Raw genomic sequence first — 18,727 nt, forward strand, 5'->3', positions numbered from 1 at the left:
CTGAATGAATGAGACCATATAATGTTGGTCCTTCACCATTTTTTTTTCCACATTTGAGTTCATAGTTCTCTCACTGTCTTACCGGGGTTTCACATTTAATTATATCCATTCTATAACTGGATAAACTAGAATTATTTGTAATTCTTTTTGGAACAGTCGTACAGTCATATATTGAATTCATTTATGGGCAAACACAAAAAATTAAATGTCAAGTCTAGAGTGGCTTTCTCATAACCCTTCTCTATTAATGTCTTAAAAAATCACCAAATACTCTTATTTCAGATCATGATGAGGTCAAGCTGGAGTGTTAAATCTGACCTCTATGTGTTCTATAAGGGATTGCTCAGTCCTGTTACAATCCAGTAGTTTAAGTATAGATTTTCTGGCAGTCATTTGCCTATATTTATAATGTGCTTAGATGGAACAGTAAAACAAATGTGCCTTTTACTATTTGAATGGGGTTATTGTAGAGATAGAAGAAGAAGCCATAAACAAGGGTGCAACATTTCCTTTATCCCCAAAACACAAATAGTTATATTGAGGCCTGGAACATATTTACTTCAGTATTTTTTAATAAGAGAAAGAATATAAGTTTTCTATGTTCAAAATAAATTTGACCTTAGTACATAAAAACTGATATATTCTAAGAAGTACCTCTCTCTGCCCTGCTTCCCTTTGGAGCAGCCCTTTGTCATATCCCTTTAATTCATATAATTGAATTATTTTAAAAATTAAAACAAACTGACATTTTCTCTTACCTGCTTCTTGAAGTTTTGTTTTCAAATTGCTAAAAATCAATTATATCCTTAATTGATTGCCTGTGGTTTTCTGTGGTAAAACTTAAAATACAAAACGTATTTTACCTAAGTGTATTAATTTAAAATTTTATAGTTCAAAAATAATTCCGTGTAACTCTTCCTTAACTGCTTTTAAAATATAATCATTGTTATGATTAAATATTTAATTATCTATCCCACACTGCTTTTAAATCATTGATATAAATGTTCACATGATAACTTGGTGCTGAAATTTCCAATTAGTGCCTTTTTTTTACTTTGGTTATTTTTGGCCATTCATATTCAGACTTACATGATAATTAAAACCCACTTTTGTTTTTGTATTTTGCCTGGAATTTGGAAAAGTTTACTAAATTAGAAAAGAATGATGTCTTCTTTCATCAAGAAAACAATGCATTTTAATTTTCCCTATCCATTTTTGGGGTTAGTGTTTCATTTGTAAGGAATACTTTGGCTGGTAGATTATTATAATTTATAGATTAATGAAAGAAAATTAAGTTTTTATAAAATAATGTTAGACACAATCCCTACCTTCATGGTGTTTATAGTAGCCACTTAGTGATTAGATTAAGAAAGTAAATATACCCAACGGCATTGAGATGTTCTATAGCCAACATATATGAGTTATATTCCAACTCATATATGAAAAAATTAAAATATAATCATGTTGCAACATTCAATAAATTCTTAAGCATAGGTAGTTAGCACAATCCCTACCTTCATGGTGTTTATAGTAGCCACTTAGTGATTAGATTAAGAAAGTAAATATACCCAACGGCATTGAGATGTTCTATAGCCAACATATATGAGTTATATTCCAACTCATATATGAAAAAATTAAAATATAATCATGTTGCAACCTTCAATAAATTCTTAAGCATAGGTAGTTAGCATCAGTTGCTGCTAATATAAAAAAGAAAGACAATCAGATATTATATACTTCTTGATGGAAGCACTCAGCACTACCAAGAGTCATGCCAAAGGAATGGAGCCCAAATTGTATTCACCTACTGATTTTCAGAAAAACAGAAGACAGGAACAAATTGAAATATACTATTGAACATGCAGTTTGCAAATTTTGGACTGTAGAAAACTACAGAATATAGAAAAAACTTGGGTTTTTCAACATAAATTTTAACAGAAATATAGATTAAGAGAGTTATAGGATATCAAAAAATTTATAAAGGGCTGGACTAAATTTTAGCATCAAGGGATACACCTTTGACTGATAAAGCTATGAAAAATGCAAGGAAATGATTACTGTAAAAGTCCATAACAGTTCCTTTTGGGAGGAAGAAGGAGATTGCAGTTGGTATGGAGTATATTGGATTGGGAGATTTTGTTGGGGAGTGGGGCACAGTTCTGGCTAAGTTTTACTGTTTGACTCTATAGTGGTTAAAAGGTTCTTACAGTTAAGTAATTCATTAAGCCATATATCTGTTTGGGTGCTTTTCTATACCTCTAGTAGACAATAAAAACATTGTTTTGAAAAGGTATTTCCAAAAAAGGGAGGGAACAGAGGCAAGGGAGATTTGAGCTTACATGAGAAATGTTGAGATGCTGAGGCATGTTTAAACTCCTCGATATTTATATAATATCCCTGTATTGTTTAACTTTCTCAGTTGTAAAATACAACAACAAGAAATCCACAGGGTTCCCATTACCTACTGAAAAAAATCAAACTCTTTAATATGGAGCTTCTTATCTGGGGACCCCATTTCACTTACATATATCATGTGTTGCCATTATCTGCTAGGCTCTATCAGATGGAGTCAGATAAATATCCTCATTATTCTTTGAACATGCGGTATTCCTTTTATGCTTTCATGTCTTTGGGATTCTATTCCCCTGAAATAGTACTATTTTTCCTTCAAAAATCAGTTTAAAGGTTACTTTCTCTATGAACTCTTCTTTTCCCCAGGCAGAATTATTTCTGTTTTGTCTGTGTTCCCATATCATTGTGTACGTACTTTGGTTTAAATTCTGGCAATATTATCAGTCTACATGACTCTCCCTAGACTAGAGCTCTTCAATAAATATATTTTCTTGGGCAATACTTGGGGAATACTTGGCATATGAATAAATGAATGAATGAATGGAGACAGGACTTGAGTGGCTTCAAAGATACTTTGCCTAAGGAAGCCACTGGGTGCAGGGGAAAGATGTAGATATTGCAGTCAACTATGTACAAGTGACAAAACCACAAGACTCCTAAAGCTTGTCCCACATGTCACTATGTTAAGTTGAACTCTATGTACTAATGCGTCTTCTGTGTTCTCATATCTTATGTTTTATTCTGTTTGAGTTCTTCAATAAGCATGGCATTTTTTTCTTAGTCTGTATGTGTTGGGTCTCTACTGACTGTTTTGTAGTACTTGATCCATCAGTAAGGGAGTAGTCATAGCTCTTATAGAGATTATAATACAATTCAAACTCCGGCTTCCTGAAGTCCTAACAATGTTTCTTGATAAAATATTGGTCAAGAAACAAAATGGGAAGTAATAAATAAAATCCTATTAGTAGGTCCTATTAATATCACTATTTTAAGCTAATGAGATGGCAGAGACATTGAGAATTTAAGTAGCTTGCTCAGGTCACACAACTATAAGCAAAGAAAGCATTACCTGAATTTAGGCAGCAGCCTGCTTTTGCTACACTCAGTACAATCACTAAATAAATAGTAGTTATCATTATTGTGATAGAGAAGAGGAATGTTATATCTAACAGTAGGAATACAAAAAACTGGAAGGCCTTTCTCAGATGGATCTGGAATCAAGTATGTCTTTTTTAGTCTACTTTAGCAGGATAAGTAAATTAGTCCCAGTTATAGGAAAAACAGATTAGAGACATTGTCAAAAATGAATTCAATACAAACTACTTGAGCTCAGCACAGGAAAATTTTCAGTTTCTTCTTTGTGTTTTTAATGTTCCCTGAAGGTTAATTACACAAGCTTCTCTTTTAAGATACCGAACACATCTACTACTTGAAAAATAAATGGCAGAGGTGACTGAGTCTATGCATAGCTTTGACCTTTGGCTCACTTCATTTATATTTGGGATCAGAAACTGATATTACATTATTTATGCCTGTTGTTGCAACTGGATATTAAGTCAGCATTTTAAATGTTTTAAAATACTGATGTTTCTTTATAAATGTGCTTTCCTCTAAAAAATTAAATGTAATGGTCTTCAATTTCCAAATCAGTTAATTAGTAAGATTCTTCTTTGCAAATGAGGAAATTAAAGAATGGCATTCTGCACTTTTAAATAATATATAAAAATGAGGATAATTGTATATTATATTTTAGAAATGTCCTAGAATTTTTTAAAGAAAAGGATTATTTACTGTATGTATTTCCATTTTTTATTTATTTTATCCTGAAAAGAGCAAAATGAGTCAAATAATTTGTTCTTTATATGTCAGCACACCATTTCAATTTTTGGCATATTTTGTGTAATTGTAAGTATTTTAGGAATTTTTTTCTTAATTTCTCTTTAGATGACATTTTGGCACACATTAGGAAGAAAATTTCCTTATTAGTTTCTTGCAATTCTATGTCATGACTCAGTTGTATATAGGAGAAGATATTCAATGATTATTGTATCAGTGAAGTCTAATACTATGGGGCTAAGATTTATACATGGCAACCTTTGAAAATGACTAGAAGGTTAGCATTTTAAAATTTCTTTCTCTAAGAGAAAAACAAATGAAGAGACATTGTTTGAATAATGTATGAGCTACAAAAAGCAAGTAATGGATAAAGATCTAGGTAAAAAAACATTTGGAAAATGAGAAATTATTTCTATAAGAGCTATCAAGTCTGAAGAACAATTGTATTTGGGTATTTCATAGTTACAAAAAACATTAAACTGTTGAAGTAAACTAGTTGTACTGTAGAGACTAAAATATAAAAGAAAAATCTCAATTTAAGAAAAATATTCCAATGTTTTTGCTCCAAATAAGAACAAAACCATATTAAATATTTCTCTGGCTCTGTCATTTTTTTTCCAAAGAATAAAATAGTTCTCTTTCTTGTGGCCACTGGGGCTTCCCATTTGTAATCATTCTAATAAAATACTTCAAATGGTTTTCATTATTTAAAATTCTCATCATTTAATCTTCAAAAAACCCAGAGCAGAGAAAATATTTTGTTTTTATAGTTTCATATTTTTTTATCCATTCATTTACTTGTCATGTACTAACATAGTAATAGCTATCATTAATTCATCACTTACTGTGTACCAGAGTGTTTCAAGTGTTTTACATATATAAACTCCCTACAATCCAACATAATTGTTTCTAGTTTTATAGGGAAGCAACTAAGGTATAGAGAGGTGAAGTAATTTGTTCATGGTCACACGCTAATGAATGGCAGAGCCTAGCTTTGAACCCTGTGCTGTAGCTCTCCAGAGCTGGCCTTTTTTTTTTTTTTTTATTTTTTTTATTTTTATTTTTTTTATTTTTTATTGGTGTTCAATTTACTAACATACAGAATAACCCCCAGTGCCCGTCACCCATTCACTCCCACCCCCCGCCCTTCTCCCCTTCCACCACCCCTAGTTCGTTTCCCAGAGTTAGCAGTCTTTACGTTCTGTCTCCCTTTCTGATATTTCCCACACATTTCTTCTCCCTTCCCTTATATTCCCTTTCACTATTATTTATATTCCCCAAATGAATGAGAACATATAATGTTTGTCCTTCACCGACTGACTTACTTCACTCAGCATAATACCCTCCAGTTCCATCCACGTTGAAGCAAATGGTGGGTATTTGTCATTTCTAATAGCTGAGTAATATTCCATTGTACAGAGCTGGCCTTTTTAAACACTCTTCTGCTCTTTTGATATGGGAGCTATAGAATTCAATTAAAACTTGTGGTGTTATGAGAGAGAGAGAATAAAACGTGGAAACAACTACTTGTTTGTCCAAACAAACATTTACTGAGTGTTCATTCTGTTTCAGACACTGCGCTAGGTACTTAGTGGTAAACTAAACATATCTCATCTTTAGTCTCATAGAACTTACAGTTTAACTTTGAAGCTGCCCATTAAATAAGCAATAATACTGTGAAACAAATGTTTGATAGAGGAAGCACAGAAATCCATAGAAACCTCTCCCAGGAGTGAAGCAAGGTTTCTCAGAGGCAGTGGTGATTAAGCTGAGATCTAACAAATCAATCGACTTGTCTGCCTTAGTGTTGAGTCTGTCTAATCTAAATCCTAGGCTCTTTCCCCTAAAAACGTAAATAAAATTAGGAACAAGAGGCTATAATATCAGATATAATATGATTTTAAAAGTATAGGAGTGTAGATAGGTCTACTAGTAAATTTGAAAGACTTTGTAATTGATAATATTATATTGAAATATATATTGTCAATGGGATAAATAAACAATTTCTCAAAAAAGCAAATACCTACCTGCAAGGGTCTGTGAGTTCTTTAAAATTTTTTAAAAATAGGTAATTCTTATGCAATACAAATTTTCTGAACCTCATTTATAAAGATGCATAGCTTCCAATTTATTTTATGAAACAACATCTTGATTAAAAACTTGATAGAGGACAAAAATGAATATGAATGCAAAAATGCTAAAGAAAACAGTAGCTAACCAAACTGAATAAGATTAAAAGGAATTACTTATCACAACCAAGTACAGTTGATATCATGAATGTAAGGATGATTTAATAATTATAAATATCTTAGTATGGTTCATTGATATGTCCAGTTATCTAAAGGGGATTTGATAAATTCCAAGATTCATTATGATAAATAATCTTTAAAGACTTTATTTTTTTTCTTTCTTTAAAGACTTTAAAGGTACTTTGATGATATAATACAGGAATGTATGTTTGGCTTAATATAAGATTAATATGCTTTATAAATTAATAGATTAAAGAAGAAAAATTTGATTACCTTAATAGATGGAAGAAATGCATTCAGTACAATTCAACATCTTCTCACATATAAAAAAATTTTGATCAAAAGAAAGGAACTGCCTGATTAACACAAAAACAAAAGCCATACAGTCAATATTACACTTAAATGGAGACATGTTGGAAGCATTCTCCTTAAAATCAGAAATAAGATCAGAATATCTTCTTTTACCATCATCAACACTGATTAGAGGTATATAAGGAAAATAAAAGAAAGAAAAATACAAGGAATGAAAGGGAAACAAAAGCATCATTAGTCCCAGATATAAGAGTATGAAGACAACATCCCAAATATATAAAATTAATGAGACCTTACATATATTTTTGAACACAATTTAAGAAAAATCAATTGAATTTTTGTGTCCTGTTACAGAACGTAGAAAATGTAATTTTCAAAAAGATGTTATTTATAACAGCATCAAAAATATCAAGTGCCTTAGCATATAATCAATATGTGAGTGCTGTAAGTGACCCTACCTTTGCCATAAGAGCTCTAGAAGCTGCTGGGTTGTTAAGGTCAATTCCTTCGTATAGTTTCAGCCTCATTTCCTAATCTCTGCAGGTATCCATTATCTACAGGGCTAAGAGGAGCCCAATCCTGTTAACCAGATGAGCAAGGGCCTGTGATGGTATTTAGACAGAAGAGGTCATGGAGATGAGGCCGGGCAAGGATACAAAGAGAAATCTGGAGTAGAGAATTCACTAAAAAGGATCAAGAGAGCCAAGTGCTCTCATTTGCCATGTGAGCCTCGTCAAGACCTTATTCTCTTTAGTAACTGTTCTATAAAATCAGAACAAGACTTCCCTCACATTATTGCTGGAAGAAGAAAATGAAGTAATATATGTGAAAGTACCATACACAGGATCTTGTACTTAATATTCTGTTAGCAAATCTTTATTTTTTTTCCTGAACAAGATACAGTCCCTAGCTTCCAGAAGATGACTATCCTCACCTGCTGAGTTGTAATAACAGCAACACCAGCAGTACTTAAGGGGCATTCACCCAATACACTGCAGTCTATTGAAATAGGTGCCAGCATCATCTTCATTTTACAAATGAGCCCACAGGGAGTTGTTCCTGTAAGCATCTGTCAAATTGTCTACACCAGTGGCAGAGAAAGACATTAGCAATAATCATAAGAGAGTAGCACTCATTGATCAATCCAGTGCCAACTCACTGTATTGTCAGCTCCATTGGCTGCCGGTTCACTGTAGTCCTTATTTGTTGCTTTTTTAAAATTTAATAATTCATACCTTTAAAAGTCAGTGTGTACTTGTAGTAAGACATGGCCCATTCTTCAGCTTCTTCATGGCCTTTTCTCATGGGCAGAAGTATGTATACACTCTTCTATCCTCAAACCCTTTTATTTAGGACACATTTTTGAGTTACTAAACTTCTATTGTAGGAACAAACCAGGTGATTGTTTTAAAAAGGTAAATATGTAAAATAGTGCCTGTCAAACATATATTATCTACCATTATCATCACCATATCACTCTTGTTCTCAAGATCATAGTTCTTTTCCCAATAGGGGAGTTGTGGCAAGCATCAAGAGTAAGAAAAATATAATTTCCAAGTAACACATTTCATGAGTCCACTCAGACTTGGCAGGTTCCCATGTACTTATATTCCATTGGTCAAATATGCCAGGCACAAAGAAGTGTTCAATAAATGTCAGAAAGTATTGTTTTACAGGTGAATAAATAAGATTTGTGGAAATTAAGTCTAAGGTTATATAATTAGCATTTGGCAGTACCACATTCACATACAAGTCAATAAAGCTTTTTTATTCTAGATCTTTTATTTATTCTGCCTCCAAACAACCGATGATCAATGAGTAAAATTTTAGTTAAATGGAAAATTCACATTTCTAACCTTCCTTATTTTTGTAGAACTTCATACTTTTTCCAGAAGGAATAGACCAGGATAGAACTTTGCACTAGAGGCATCTAAGTAACTTGTGAGCCTTGTCAGATGTGGAAGAGATGTGGACTTAGATATGGAAGACTTACAAGCAGCAGGAAGAATTAATGAAGACAAACTTAATTATTCCAATTCAATGATGATTTATCCAACAGTCTAGAAAAGGACTTTTACTGTATCTGAAAAGTTTAGGATTCTCTCTTTTAAAAAAAAAAATTATTTATTTATTCATGAGAGACACAGAAAGAGAGGCAGCAGAGACCTAGGCAGAGGGAGAAGCAGGCTCCATGCAGGGAGCCTGATGTGGGACTTGATCCCGGGACCGTGGGATCATGCCCTGAGCCAAAGGCAGATGCTCAACCGCTGAGCCACCCAGGCATCCCTATCTTTTATTTTTTAAAGATTTTTATTTATTTATTCATGAGAGACACACAGAGAGAAAGAGAGAGAGAGGGATAGAGAGAGAGAGTCAGAGACACAGGCAGAGGGAGAAGAGGGTCCTTGCAGGGAGCCTGATGTGGGACTTGATCCTGGGACTTCAGGATCACGCCCTAGGCCGAAGGCAGGCACTAAACCACTGAGCCACCCTGGGATCCCATGATTCTCTTTATGCTAATATGTTTTTAGCAATTTTAATTCTATAGCTAACCCTTAGATATGTAAGTTTATAATTTGTTCCCTAGTTAAAATAAACAGATCTTAAAGTCTAAAAGAACAATGTGGCTCTGTATGAGCCACAACTTATAGTTTCCATTTTAAAAACACTTGGTTTTGCATTTTTGAAAGTTTTATAACATGCCAATATAGTGTTATATTTTATCTTGGTAGATTAAAAGTATTTTTAATTTATAAATTTACATTTATAAAAAGTTCTTAGGATTAACTGAGGCTGATCTTACTGAGCCTAATCATAAATGTTTTTTAAAAATTATTAATATAGGGGAATATTCTCATGGTTTATGTTAATTTTAGAAACATGTATTTTTATTGACTAATTTAGATTAATTACTGGCTAGGAATAATTCTTTATATGTAAAAAATAACCTGCTTAAAATTGTTTCCTACAGAATTCTATAAATCTGAGGAGTAAGCTTTAAAAAAGTCATCAGAGGAAAGGAATTTGTAGAAATAAAACTGGAAACATCCAGAATCTTGATGGTGTGCTAAACCAGATGTTAACTGGAGCTCGACCAAAACCTAAAGTAAGTAGCTTTATTACAGAATATTCTGGGTGGAGTGTCATGTCACATTCACACAGCAAAGTCAGCACCATATTTGCACATTCTCTATTACTTTTTTTTTTAAAATTTAGCATTGAAGTTACCTGTTTTTCATTATAACATGATTTGTAATAAATATATATATATAATTAATATTTATAAAATTGGAAAAAATGTGGGCAGTGATTTTGTTAAGGTAAATGGTTAGTTTGTTGTCAAATGTAGAGCCATAGCAGAGGATTATATGCACTTCAGCTAGTTCCTTTGTTATTAGTGAGAATTCTTGCTGCAAGTGAAAATACCCTTGAACTATTTTTATAAAAGTCTTCCCTATTGGGATGGGCCATATCCCACTACAGTTCCAGAAATGAGGTATCAGAAATGAAGTATCACATTGGGGAACACATCTATGAGACATCAGCTACAAATATTAACTGCACTTTATATAATTGTCTTTGTGCTACAAAGCTAATACCCAGGGATTTTTTGTTGTTGTATTTTTTGGTATATTTTTAATAAGGAAAAACCAACCAGGCTTTCTTAAAGATATTTTACAACTTTTATAACTTTTTTTTCCAAATCTCTATAATTTTATCCACTTTTTAAATTGAATCTGAAAGTATATCTTCATAAATTCTGACTAGTATTGGATGTAGAGGGATGTCAATAATAACTTGTAAGATTTTGTACAGTTGCATATGGTTCTTGATTTTACGATGCTTTGGCTGTTACAATGTTAAAAAAGACAATAATAATTGCCAATAAATATGAAGGACAAACATTATGTGTCTTCCTGACAGAGAACAATAGAAACTTGCTAAATTACCTCAAAGGATGATTTAAGAGATTGCTTATATAGGGATGGTTCAGGTTAAAGGGAAGCCAACTCTAAGATGGTTGCCCAGCAAGATTTTTGTCCTTCAAGGGGGAATGCAGCTATAACCAAAGTACAGCATAACAGAGAAAAGGCACGGAGAGTAAAGACCCATCTCTCTCTCCATCCCAATTTCTAATCCCAATTTCTAACGTCCTCTGGGACCTTCCATTTGTTGCTCTCATCAGGAAATTCAGAGGGAAGGATAGTCAATTTAGAAATTGTGCCCCACAGGCAAGATGGTAAAAAGCAGAGAATAGTTTTAGAGGGTCAAATAAAAAGTATTGAGCATGCATTAAAATAAAAATATCATGGCAGCTACCATTATTAAATATTCAATATGTTCTGGGCATAGTGCTAAGCCTTCACACACATTACCTATTTAATTCATACAACAACTCTGCAACATGGACATAATTACTTCTGTTTTTTAAAGATTTATTTATTTGAGAGAGAGAGAGAGAGAGAACACGTGTATGCTTGCACACATGTGAAGGATTCGTGTGAAGGGGATGCAGAGAGAGAGAAAAACCCAGGGAGACTCCATACTGAGCAAGGAGCCCAATGTTGTGGCTCTATCTCACAATCCCAATATCAGACCTGAGCCAAAACCAAGAATTGGGCACTTAAACTGACTGTACCACCTAGGCACCTCTCCATTTTTTTAAGAAGAGAAACCTGACCTTCAAAACAATATTATAAAGTTAGTGAGATAGGTATTAATGTTATTCTGATTGTACAGATGAGAAAACCAAGGCCTAGTAAAGGAAAGTGACTTGCCCAGAGTGGCAAAATTAGTACTTGAGTGTGAGCCTTCCTACTCTTTCTCACTTTGCCATACCAACATACATGGGTTTGGGGGAAATTTTAGAATGCCTTTAAGAAAAAAGATGAATATTATTACAAATGAAAGAAGCCAGTCTGAAAAGGCTACACACTGTATGATTCCATCTACATGACCTGGAAAAGACCAAACTATGGAGACACTAAAACAATCAGTTGTTGCCGGAACTCAGTGGGGAGGGAAGGATGAATGGGTAAAGCGTGGAGGATTTTTAGGTAAGTGAAGCTCTTCTATATAATGCTACAGTGGTAGATACATGACACCATACCTTTGTCAGAATCCACAAATTTACACCATGAGTGACCTTTAAGGTAAACTAGGGACTTTGGATGATGATGATGTGTCAGTGGAAAAGAAAAATATAGTACGTCTTAATTATATTTACTGCAATCCAGATTTTCTTTCTTTTTTGGTGAATTACTGACAGATAGTGTCAAACTTTTATATAAGGCTTTCTTCTCAGAACCTTTCTCAGCCCAAGAAGAAAACATTTATTACAAATCGATGCTTTTTTTAAAAAAGATTAACAGTGAAAGTTAAAAACGGGAAAGCCATTATTTTTACTGTGGTGTTATATTCCATTGCCTATTGACTTTTAAGAGAATGTAATTTATTAAAGAGGCATTTGGGACCTCTTTTAGCTGATTTTCTGATTTTTTTTTTCATTCTTGTTACTTTGTTTTTACAGTAACCTCTTAATTATCTTGGGACAGGTAACTTCTTTCTGAATTAGCTCATTCAGGATAGGGTAACTTTATAAATTATTAGGTAAGGAGTTAGGCAGTATTTTATTTTTTGGCCCATTCAGAACAAAATTATAATCTGAGTCCTCAGTCAAATCTCACTGACATGGGCGTGGAGAAGAGGAATATATAGCCTGAAGTGTTAATATGGGGATCTTTATATCCTCTGAAAATCTTTTTCTGTTCTCTGTTTTCACTACCGATATGTTTATGGGCATTCCTTCTAAGATATTTACTTATAAATGGAGCATGCAAGCAGGGATCAGCTTGACAGAAGAACTGCTTTTGCTGTTATATCTGAATCTTTAGGTAGATGGACAATGTATTCTAGAAGCTTTCCTTGCTATTCCCTGTTCTAGGCAATACTTTCTAAGACATAGCTTACTTCTGTTTCCTCTGAATATGTCATAAAGTCAGAGGCTTCATAAGATAGAGAATTCACCAATTTCTAATTTCTTCAAAGGTAGGAGACAAATCCTTCCACACAGATTTGTGGCAAGGCCTACTATACATTTATTCATCTGACTTATTATCATTTTCTTGTTTTCTTAGGCTAGTGTGCCAAATCCAATTTCAGCTATAAAGCCCTGGATGTGTATAATTCACTGCCATGTGGAACATATCTGAGGTACATGTGCTGAGTTTTGAATGTGGCTGCCAAATACTGAGGGCAAACCTCTCCCAGTCATGATGGGTTTCCCACAGGGCTAGTGCTGTTAAAGAGTAAAGGATAAAGGTGTTTAACCCTTGATTGCTTGTCATAACTTCTATATACTTTAGAAGTGGACCAAAGTTGGGAATATGGGCTTCTACCTTAGTAGGACTATTCATGTCTGTTCCTCACAGGTATTACTTTCCTAAGGGTAAAGTAAAACATAAAAGCTATTGATGGTAGCTGCAGGATAATTGAGACACAAGAACAGTTCAGGACTTTTTTTTTTTTTTTTTTTTTTTTTTGGTTCAGGACTTAAACTAGACATAGACATTTTTTTTAAAGATTATTTATTTATTTATTCATGAGACACGCACACACAGAGAATCAGAGATACAGGCAGAGGGAGAAGCAGGGTCCTCGCAGGGAGCCCGATGCGGGACTCAATCCATGGACCTGGGATCACGGCCTGAGCCAATGGCAGATGCTCAAGTGCTGAGCCACCCAGGTGTCCCTGGGCATAAACATTCTTACCAAAGAGCCAAAAAGCTCAATCTGAAGCCAGATCAGAGCTACACATGTAGATGGCATGCCCTGCACAAGGCCCACCTTTTCTAATTAGCACACAGGTATCTTCTGACACTAAACTGTGAATCCTTGAAACAGTGAATGCCAACCAAAGAGGATTTTTTTCTCTAATTATTTAAAAAAATACTTTGGATTAGCACAGGCTACTACATAGCTAAGGGGATGGTCCAGGCTGGCTTGACAGAAACAATAAAAAGTCCAGGGGCCAAGCCATAAATTTGGACAGCCAAGTTGCCAAAACCGTAAGAAAGGTATTTAAGAGAAACCCAAAGCCAAACAGTGAACAGTAGAAAATCTGGGGCTATTCTGGCTCTGTTCTCAACTTCAGAGAGCAAGTTGGGCATATTTCTGAAGCCAATGACTCATGAGCAGTTTTTGATTTGTTTACTTCCCAAACATGTGAGTGGATGGAAGGGGCAGGACATTGATGCAGAAGTTTTGTTCTGGGCAGGGAAGAAAACAGTAGGGTGCTGACTGGCTAGCTCCAGAGGATCTGTTCTCTATAACCTGTATCTGTATCCCCATCTTCCTCCTGAACCCTGTCTTGGCATCTCTAATTGACCTCCAACTCAGTCTGTCAAGTGTTGAACGTCACCATTTTCTCCTGTGTTAGTGAAGGGCACTCCAGTCAGCTCATCATTCAGACCAGAAACCTACACGTCACTCTAGTTTTATTCTTCTCTCTGAAACTCACAATCACTGTCACCAAATCCTATCTAGTCTACATTTCTAATGACATGTAAATTCATCCCCTTTGGATCCCTAATGCCACTGCTCTGGGTCAGGTATTTCTAACCTGGAGTGCTGCCTATTAGCTGGTCATTGGTGTCATATACCCCTCATCCGTTATCCAAAATGTAAACAGAGTGATCTTTTATGAAGTTAAATCTTATCATTTCTCTGTTTTATGGAAAATCCTTAAATATCATCACATTTTCTTTGGTATAAAATCAAATTTCTGGTCATGTTAGACAAAGCTGCTCATAGTTTAGCTATGCCAACTTCTGCAGTCTCTCTTCTCTTGTCTCCTCCACCTTTCACCTCAGGTTCTGTCCACATCAAACTGCTTTGGGATCCATCTCACACTCCTTGTGTTTGGATCAGTTGTTCCTTTAACTTGGAATTCCCTTTCTGTCTTCTTCACACTGATTCACTTTACTAGGTTCTAAAGACTCAGTCTGCAGGAAAGACCCTGTTTTTCTAGCATTTATCACATCAATATTATCTGTATATGTTTTTTGTTTTCCCCTTTATTAGACTTGAAGAAATTTGAAGTCCAGATTGTCACTTATCTCAATAACTTAAGTGCCTAGCATAGTAACTGTAAATACTGTGCATTCATAAAATGTTTCAGGATATAGTTGTTGCTTTTAGGGTCTCCTGTCTGCTCAGAGGTAATGGCCTGAATTACTACTCAGACGCATTTAGACTAATGTTGTGGTAGGGTTTTCATAATGGAGAGGAAGATGGATATACATTTACAGCATAAGAAGTAAATGGGTTCTAGGATGTCAAGAATGGAAGAGTTGTAGGGGAGAAAGACTTTCTATCTAGGAGAAATTCCTAGAATTTTTCCACCTAGGTCAGAGTTCTAGTTACTTCTCTTTTCTTTTTTTATCTGAGAGCACTAGAATTTGGGTAGCATGTTGTTCTTTCCATTGCTGCCTTCTTTGCTTTCAACTGTTACTTCTTTTATTCCTTGACTAATGAGAAATGAATAGTCCCAGCAAAGATGACTCTTCCCTCCACAGTTTTTCTAAGGCTTTTTATTGGAAATTATAAGAAAAAGATAATGAGCAAAGGGGGCTCCACATAATATCCTCCTATCAGTACTTTTTATTTTTCCTAAAAGAGTGTTGGAGGGAGATAAGACACAGATAAGTGGTGGTTCTCAAGTAATGTTTATCTATACTTTGAAGGCCACCTTATGTTAAGTGAGTTTCCTGGGAGCTAAGGAAGAATTAAGAAATAACTGGGGTCTAGGAGTTGAGATGGAATAAGGCACATGATCCTGTATCTTGGCTGGAAGAAAGGTAGCCATGGAAATGGGGGAGAGAAGAAGCCTTGAGTGGTGATGCTGGGGGTAGGTATCCTTCTTGTTACTTCTTCCTTGCTATTATTTCCAACATAACTTGGAATCCATAGTAGGGTTGTTCAGAGGATTTTTGTGTGGTCAAAGAGAAGAGAAGAATTTTTGAAACATCTCTTCGTAGCAGCAACTATAGGGAAGCAGAGTTACTTTGGCCACCAGGCTGAGGTGGTAATTCCCAGGGATTATCTGTATGTAAACAGTGGTCCAGCCCATGTAAAATAGAGACCATACATTATTTTTTTTTTAAGTAGTATCCTAGAGAATAAAACACTGTTCTTTATATTGTGTTCCATGATTAAGTTCTGACTAACTATCCTAGAATAACGTTAGGTCCTTCCTTTGTCACCTGCAGATTTAGATAGTATTTACCAGGGCTAATATATACAGAGCCATGACTGTGTAAAACGATATCTGTTTCAGGAACTCAGCCCATTTGTACAGTTGAAAATATGCAGTCATAAGCCGCATTGTGGCTACTGCATTCTTGAAGCCCTGACTAGATGTATCTGTCCATAAAATCACCCCAGCTACCAACAAAACATGTTTTTTCTCTGAATTATTAAAAAGTATTTTAAACATGGGGTATCTAAAAAAGTCATGGCTTTCATTTTGGTTTATTTTATAGCCTTTATTGATTACACACATTTCCTCTATGGCTTGAATGGATAATAGCATTAACTGTTATAATAAATTCTCTACTCCTCAGACCTGTGTAGCACGCATGTAATGTGCCAAAGTTGTGTACTAGATGGTATCTGAAAATGATTTGATATCTATGGTGAGATGGCATTTAGAGAAATACATTTGCACGTAAAGCAGGGTGGATATTTCACAGTGATTTTAAAAGTAAATTGGACAAGTCAGTCAATAAATGTTTACTGATTGCCTACTCTGTGTAGAACTTTATAAAGATTACTCTCTTTTTTTAAAGATTTTATTTATTCATTCATGAGAGACACAGAGAGACAGACAGAGAGAGAGAGGAAGAGGCAGAGATATAAGCAGAGGGAGAAGCAGGCTCCTTTCAGGGAGCCTGATGTGGGACTTAATTCCGGGTCTCCAGGATCAGGCCTTGTGCCAAGGGCGGCATTAAACCACTGAGCCACCCGAGCTGCCCAAGATTACTCTTTTTATGTTGGGTTGCCTGAATGTAGGGCTTAGAAGTGTTGCTAATACATCATTTCCTACAAGAAGTTTGGAGAAATAATGATTTCCTAAATTTTCAAAGTCTCTCCATTGTTGATTTTCTGTGTTATGAACTTGGGACAGGAATTAAGAACATTTAAGCCATCAAGGATCATGTTTTCTGTGGCTTTTGGAGTTGGGCATGTGTTGTAATATTAAAGGACTGGTGGAAAACAGGATAGGTAGGATCTGATTAGGTGCTATAAATGGACTTGGTCCATAAACAACCTTAAAGACTTTAAATATCCAGTAAAGTCTTTATCAAGATATACAGAGCATTAGAAGTGACTGAATTTTAGTCATGATTGTCATTGTCCTGAAATACATGTTCTTTAAAAATGACACAAGAGTTCCTGGAGAGTGAGTGGCAGAGATGAGTTACTGAACTGTTCCAATGACCCCTGACTTACATAGTCTATCTTCCCCGCCCTCTTCAAAGACCTACCACCAAAAATGAAATGTTCTTCCCCACAGTTAAGATCACAGACCATAAACCCTTGTTCCATCCCACCCCTTAACTCCATGAAGTAGAAATGAAGTTTCCATAAAGCTTCCTACTTTTACATCATTTTACTAGAGGAAGTCCAAGAGGCGGTTCCACTACAAAAAGAGTGCAATGAACTTGCTACCCCAAAATGAAATGTCTTGAAAGACTTGACATGACTTTCTTAGCTGATAAAATGTTAATTTCTTGGTAGACTTAAGAAGTAGCCACATGTAGGCAGCTTTCTAATCCTTTGTTTTGAAATTAGATTTCTGTCCGTATTGTTGAGGAAGACAAGCAGTGAGTGGGCTGCTAATCACTGTGAATAGAGAGGCAATTTGAATAAATTCACAGTAATGTGTAAATGACTGAAAGCCCTTTAGCACTCTCAGGAATATTTACGTTGTTAAAAGATTCTTCCTTAACCCAAAATACATCTATGGTGGGGTTGGGTAATTCTGACAATGTAGCACAGTGAAATAAAAGGAAATCAGGTCATGCATAAGAAAGTGTTTCAGAGGCAGGGGCACAGAAGTCAGAAGACCAGCCCCTAAATACTTTGTTTTCCCACAAGTGCCTTTTCACTGCTTCTCTAAAAGGTTCAACTATTTTTAAAGGGTCCAGGCAAAACTTCAGGCCAGAGCAAGAAAGCATGGCCAGGAGGGGGCAGTAGGTAGATCGGACATGGAGACAGGGTGGTAGGTGGTTCTTTAAATATTCTGATTATTTTAAATTAAGTTTGAATACATCAGAGATTAACAATGGTTTGTTGTAAATGTGTCTGTGCACGGATTGATTTGTCCATAAAAATATCAGAAGTGTAAAAAATAATGGTAAACCACAATAGAGAGTATAAGTTTTGCTGTTTATGTCAAGCACTTGGAAAATATTCAGCCCCATTGCTCCCTTGGGCTGGATTGATACTACCTATGAACTTCCTTCAAGAAAAATACAACCCGTTTCACCATCCATTTTTATTAACTCCACACTCTCAGAGGAACCTTTATGCACTCCCTTGAATAGCAAGACTAAATTTGTTTCACTCCATGTAGCACTGCCTTACTGGATGTAATTTTCTGGGAAGTCGGTTCTGCTTTCCAAGACCAGCAGGAATATCTGTGAATATTCTGCCCTTGCTTTGCTTACTTTGTTTTGTCTCCAAACATTATTTAAGGAATAAAAAAACATTTTTTTTTCTTTCTAATAACTTAAGGGACAGCATACTTGTTATGAGTGTCAGACTTATTCCTCAACATACACAATCTGAGAAACTCTTCTTTGGCTAAAATAGAGGTAATCAAAAAGAATTGCTAGCTCAATGGGGATGTTAGTGCCTGTGAGAAAAGAAAATAGATCAGGAGATTGGGCTTGGATCCTGGGGGGTGGGGTGGG

General features: G+C 35.0%; 2 protein-coding genes across 18 annotated transcripts in view; one reads left to right on the top strand and one right to left on the bottom strand.

Annotated features, from left to right (window-relative positions):
• The window catches only part of LOC144296596 (uncharacterized), a 56,539-nt gene extending 48,485 nt beyond the window's left edge, over window positions 1-8,054 (bottom strand). The window contains exon 1 of the mRNA XM_077869693.1: window positions 7,985-8,054. Within this exon, the coding sequence (XP_077725819.1) occupies window positions 7,985-8,054 (70 nt within the window). The remainder of the gene's footprint in view (window positions 1-7,984) is intronic.
• STARD13 (StAR related lipid transfer domain containing 13) overlaps window positions 1-18,727 on the top strand; it is a 514,444-nt gene that overhangs the window by 125,741 nt on the left and 369,976 nt on the right. For 9 of the 17 annotated variants that reach the window (XM_077868118.1, XM_077868123.1, XM_077868125.1 and 6 more), the window contains one exon: window positions 9,721-9,855. In XM_077868118.1, coding sequence (XP_077724244.1) covers window positions 9,826-9,855 — 30 coding nt within the window. In that variant the 5' untranslated portion in view covers window positions 9,721-9,825. Of the gene's footprint in view, window positions 1-7,292; window positions 7,473-9,720; window positions 9,856-12,886; window positions 12,963-18,727 lie in introns of those variants that run through there. The other 8 variants (XM_077868115.1, XM_077868114.1, XM_077868116.1 and 5 more) reach the window with 3 other exon arrangements.

This window comes from Canis aureus, chromosome 24 (genome assembly GCF_053574225.1).
Source record: "Canis aureus isolate CA01 chromosome 24, VMU_Caureus_v.1.0, whole genome shotgun sequence".
NCBI classification, from domain to species: domain Eukaryota; kingdom Metazoa; phylum Chordata; class Mammalia; order Carnivora; family Canidae; genus Canis; species Canis aureus.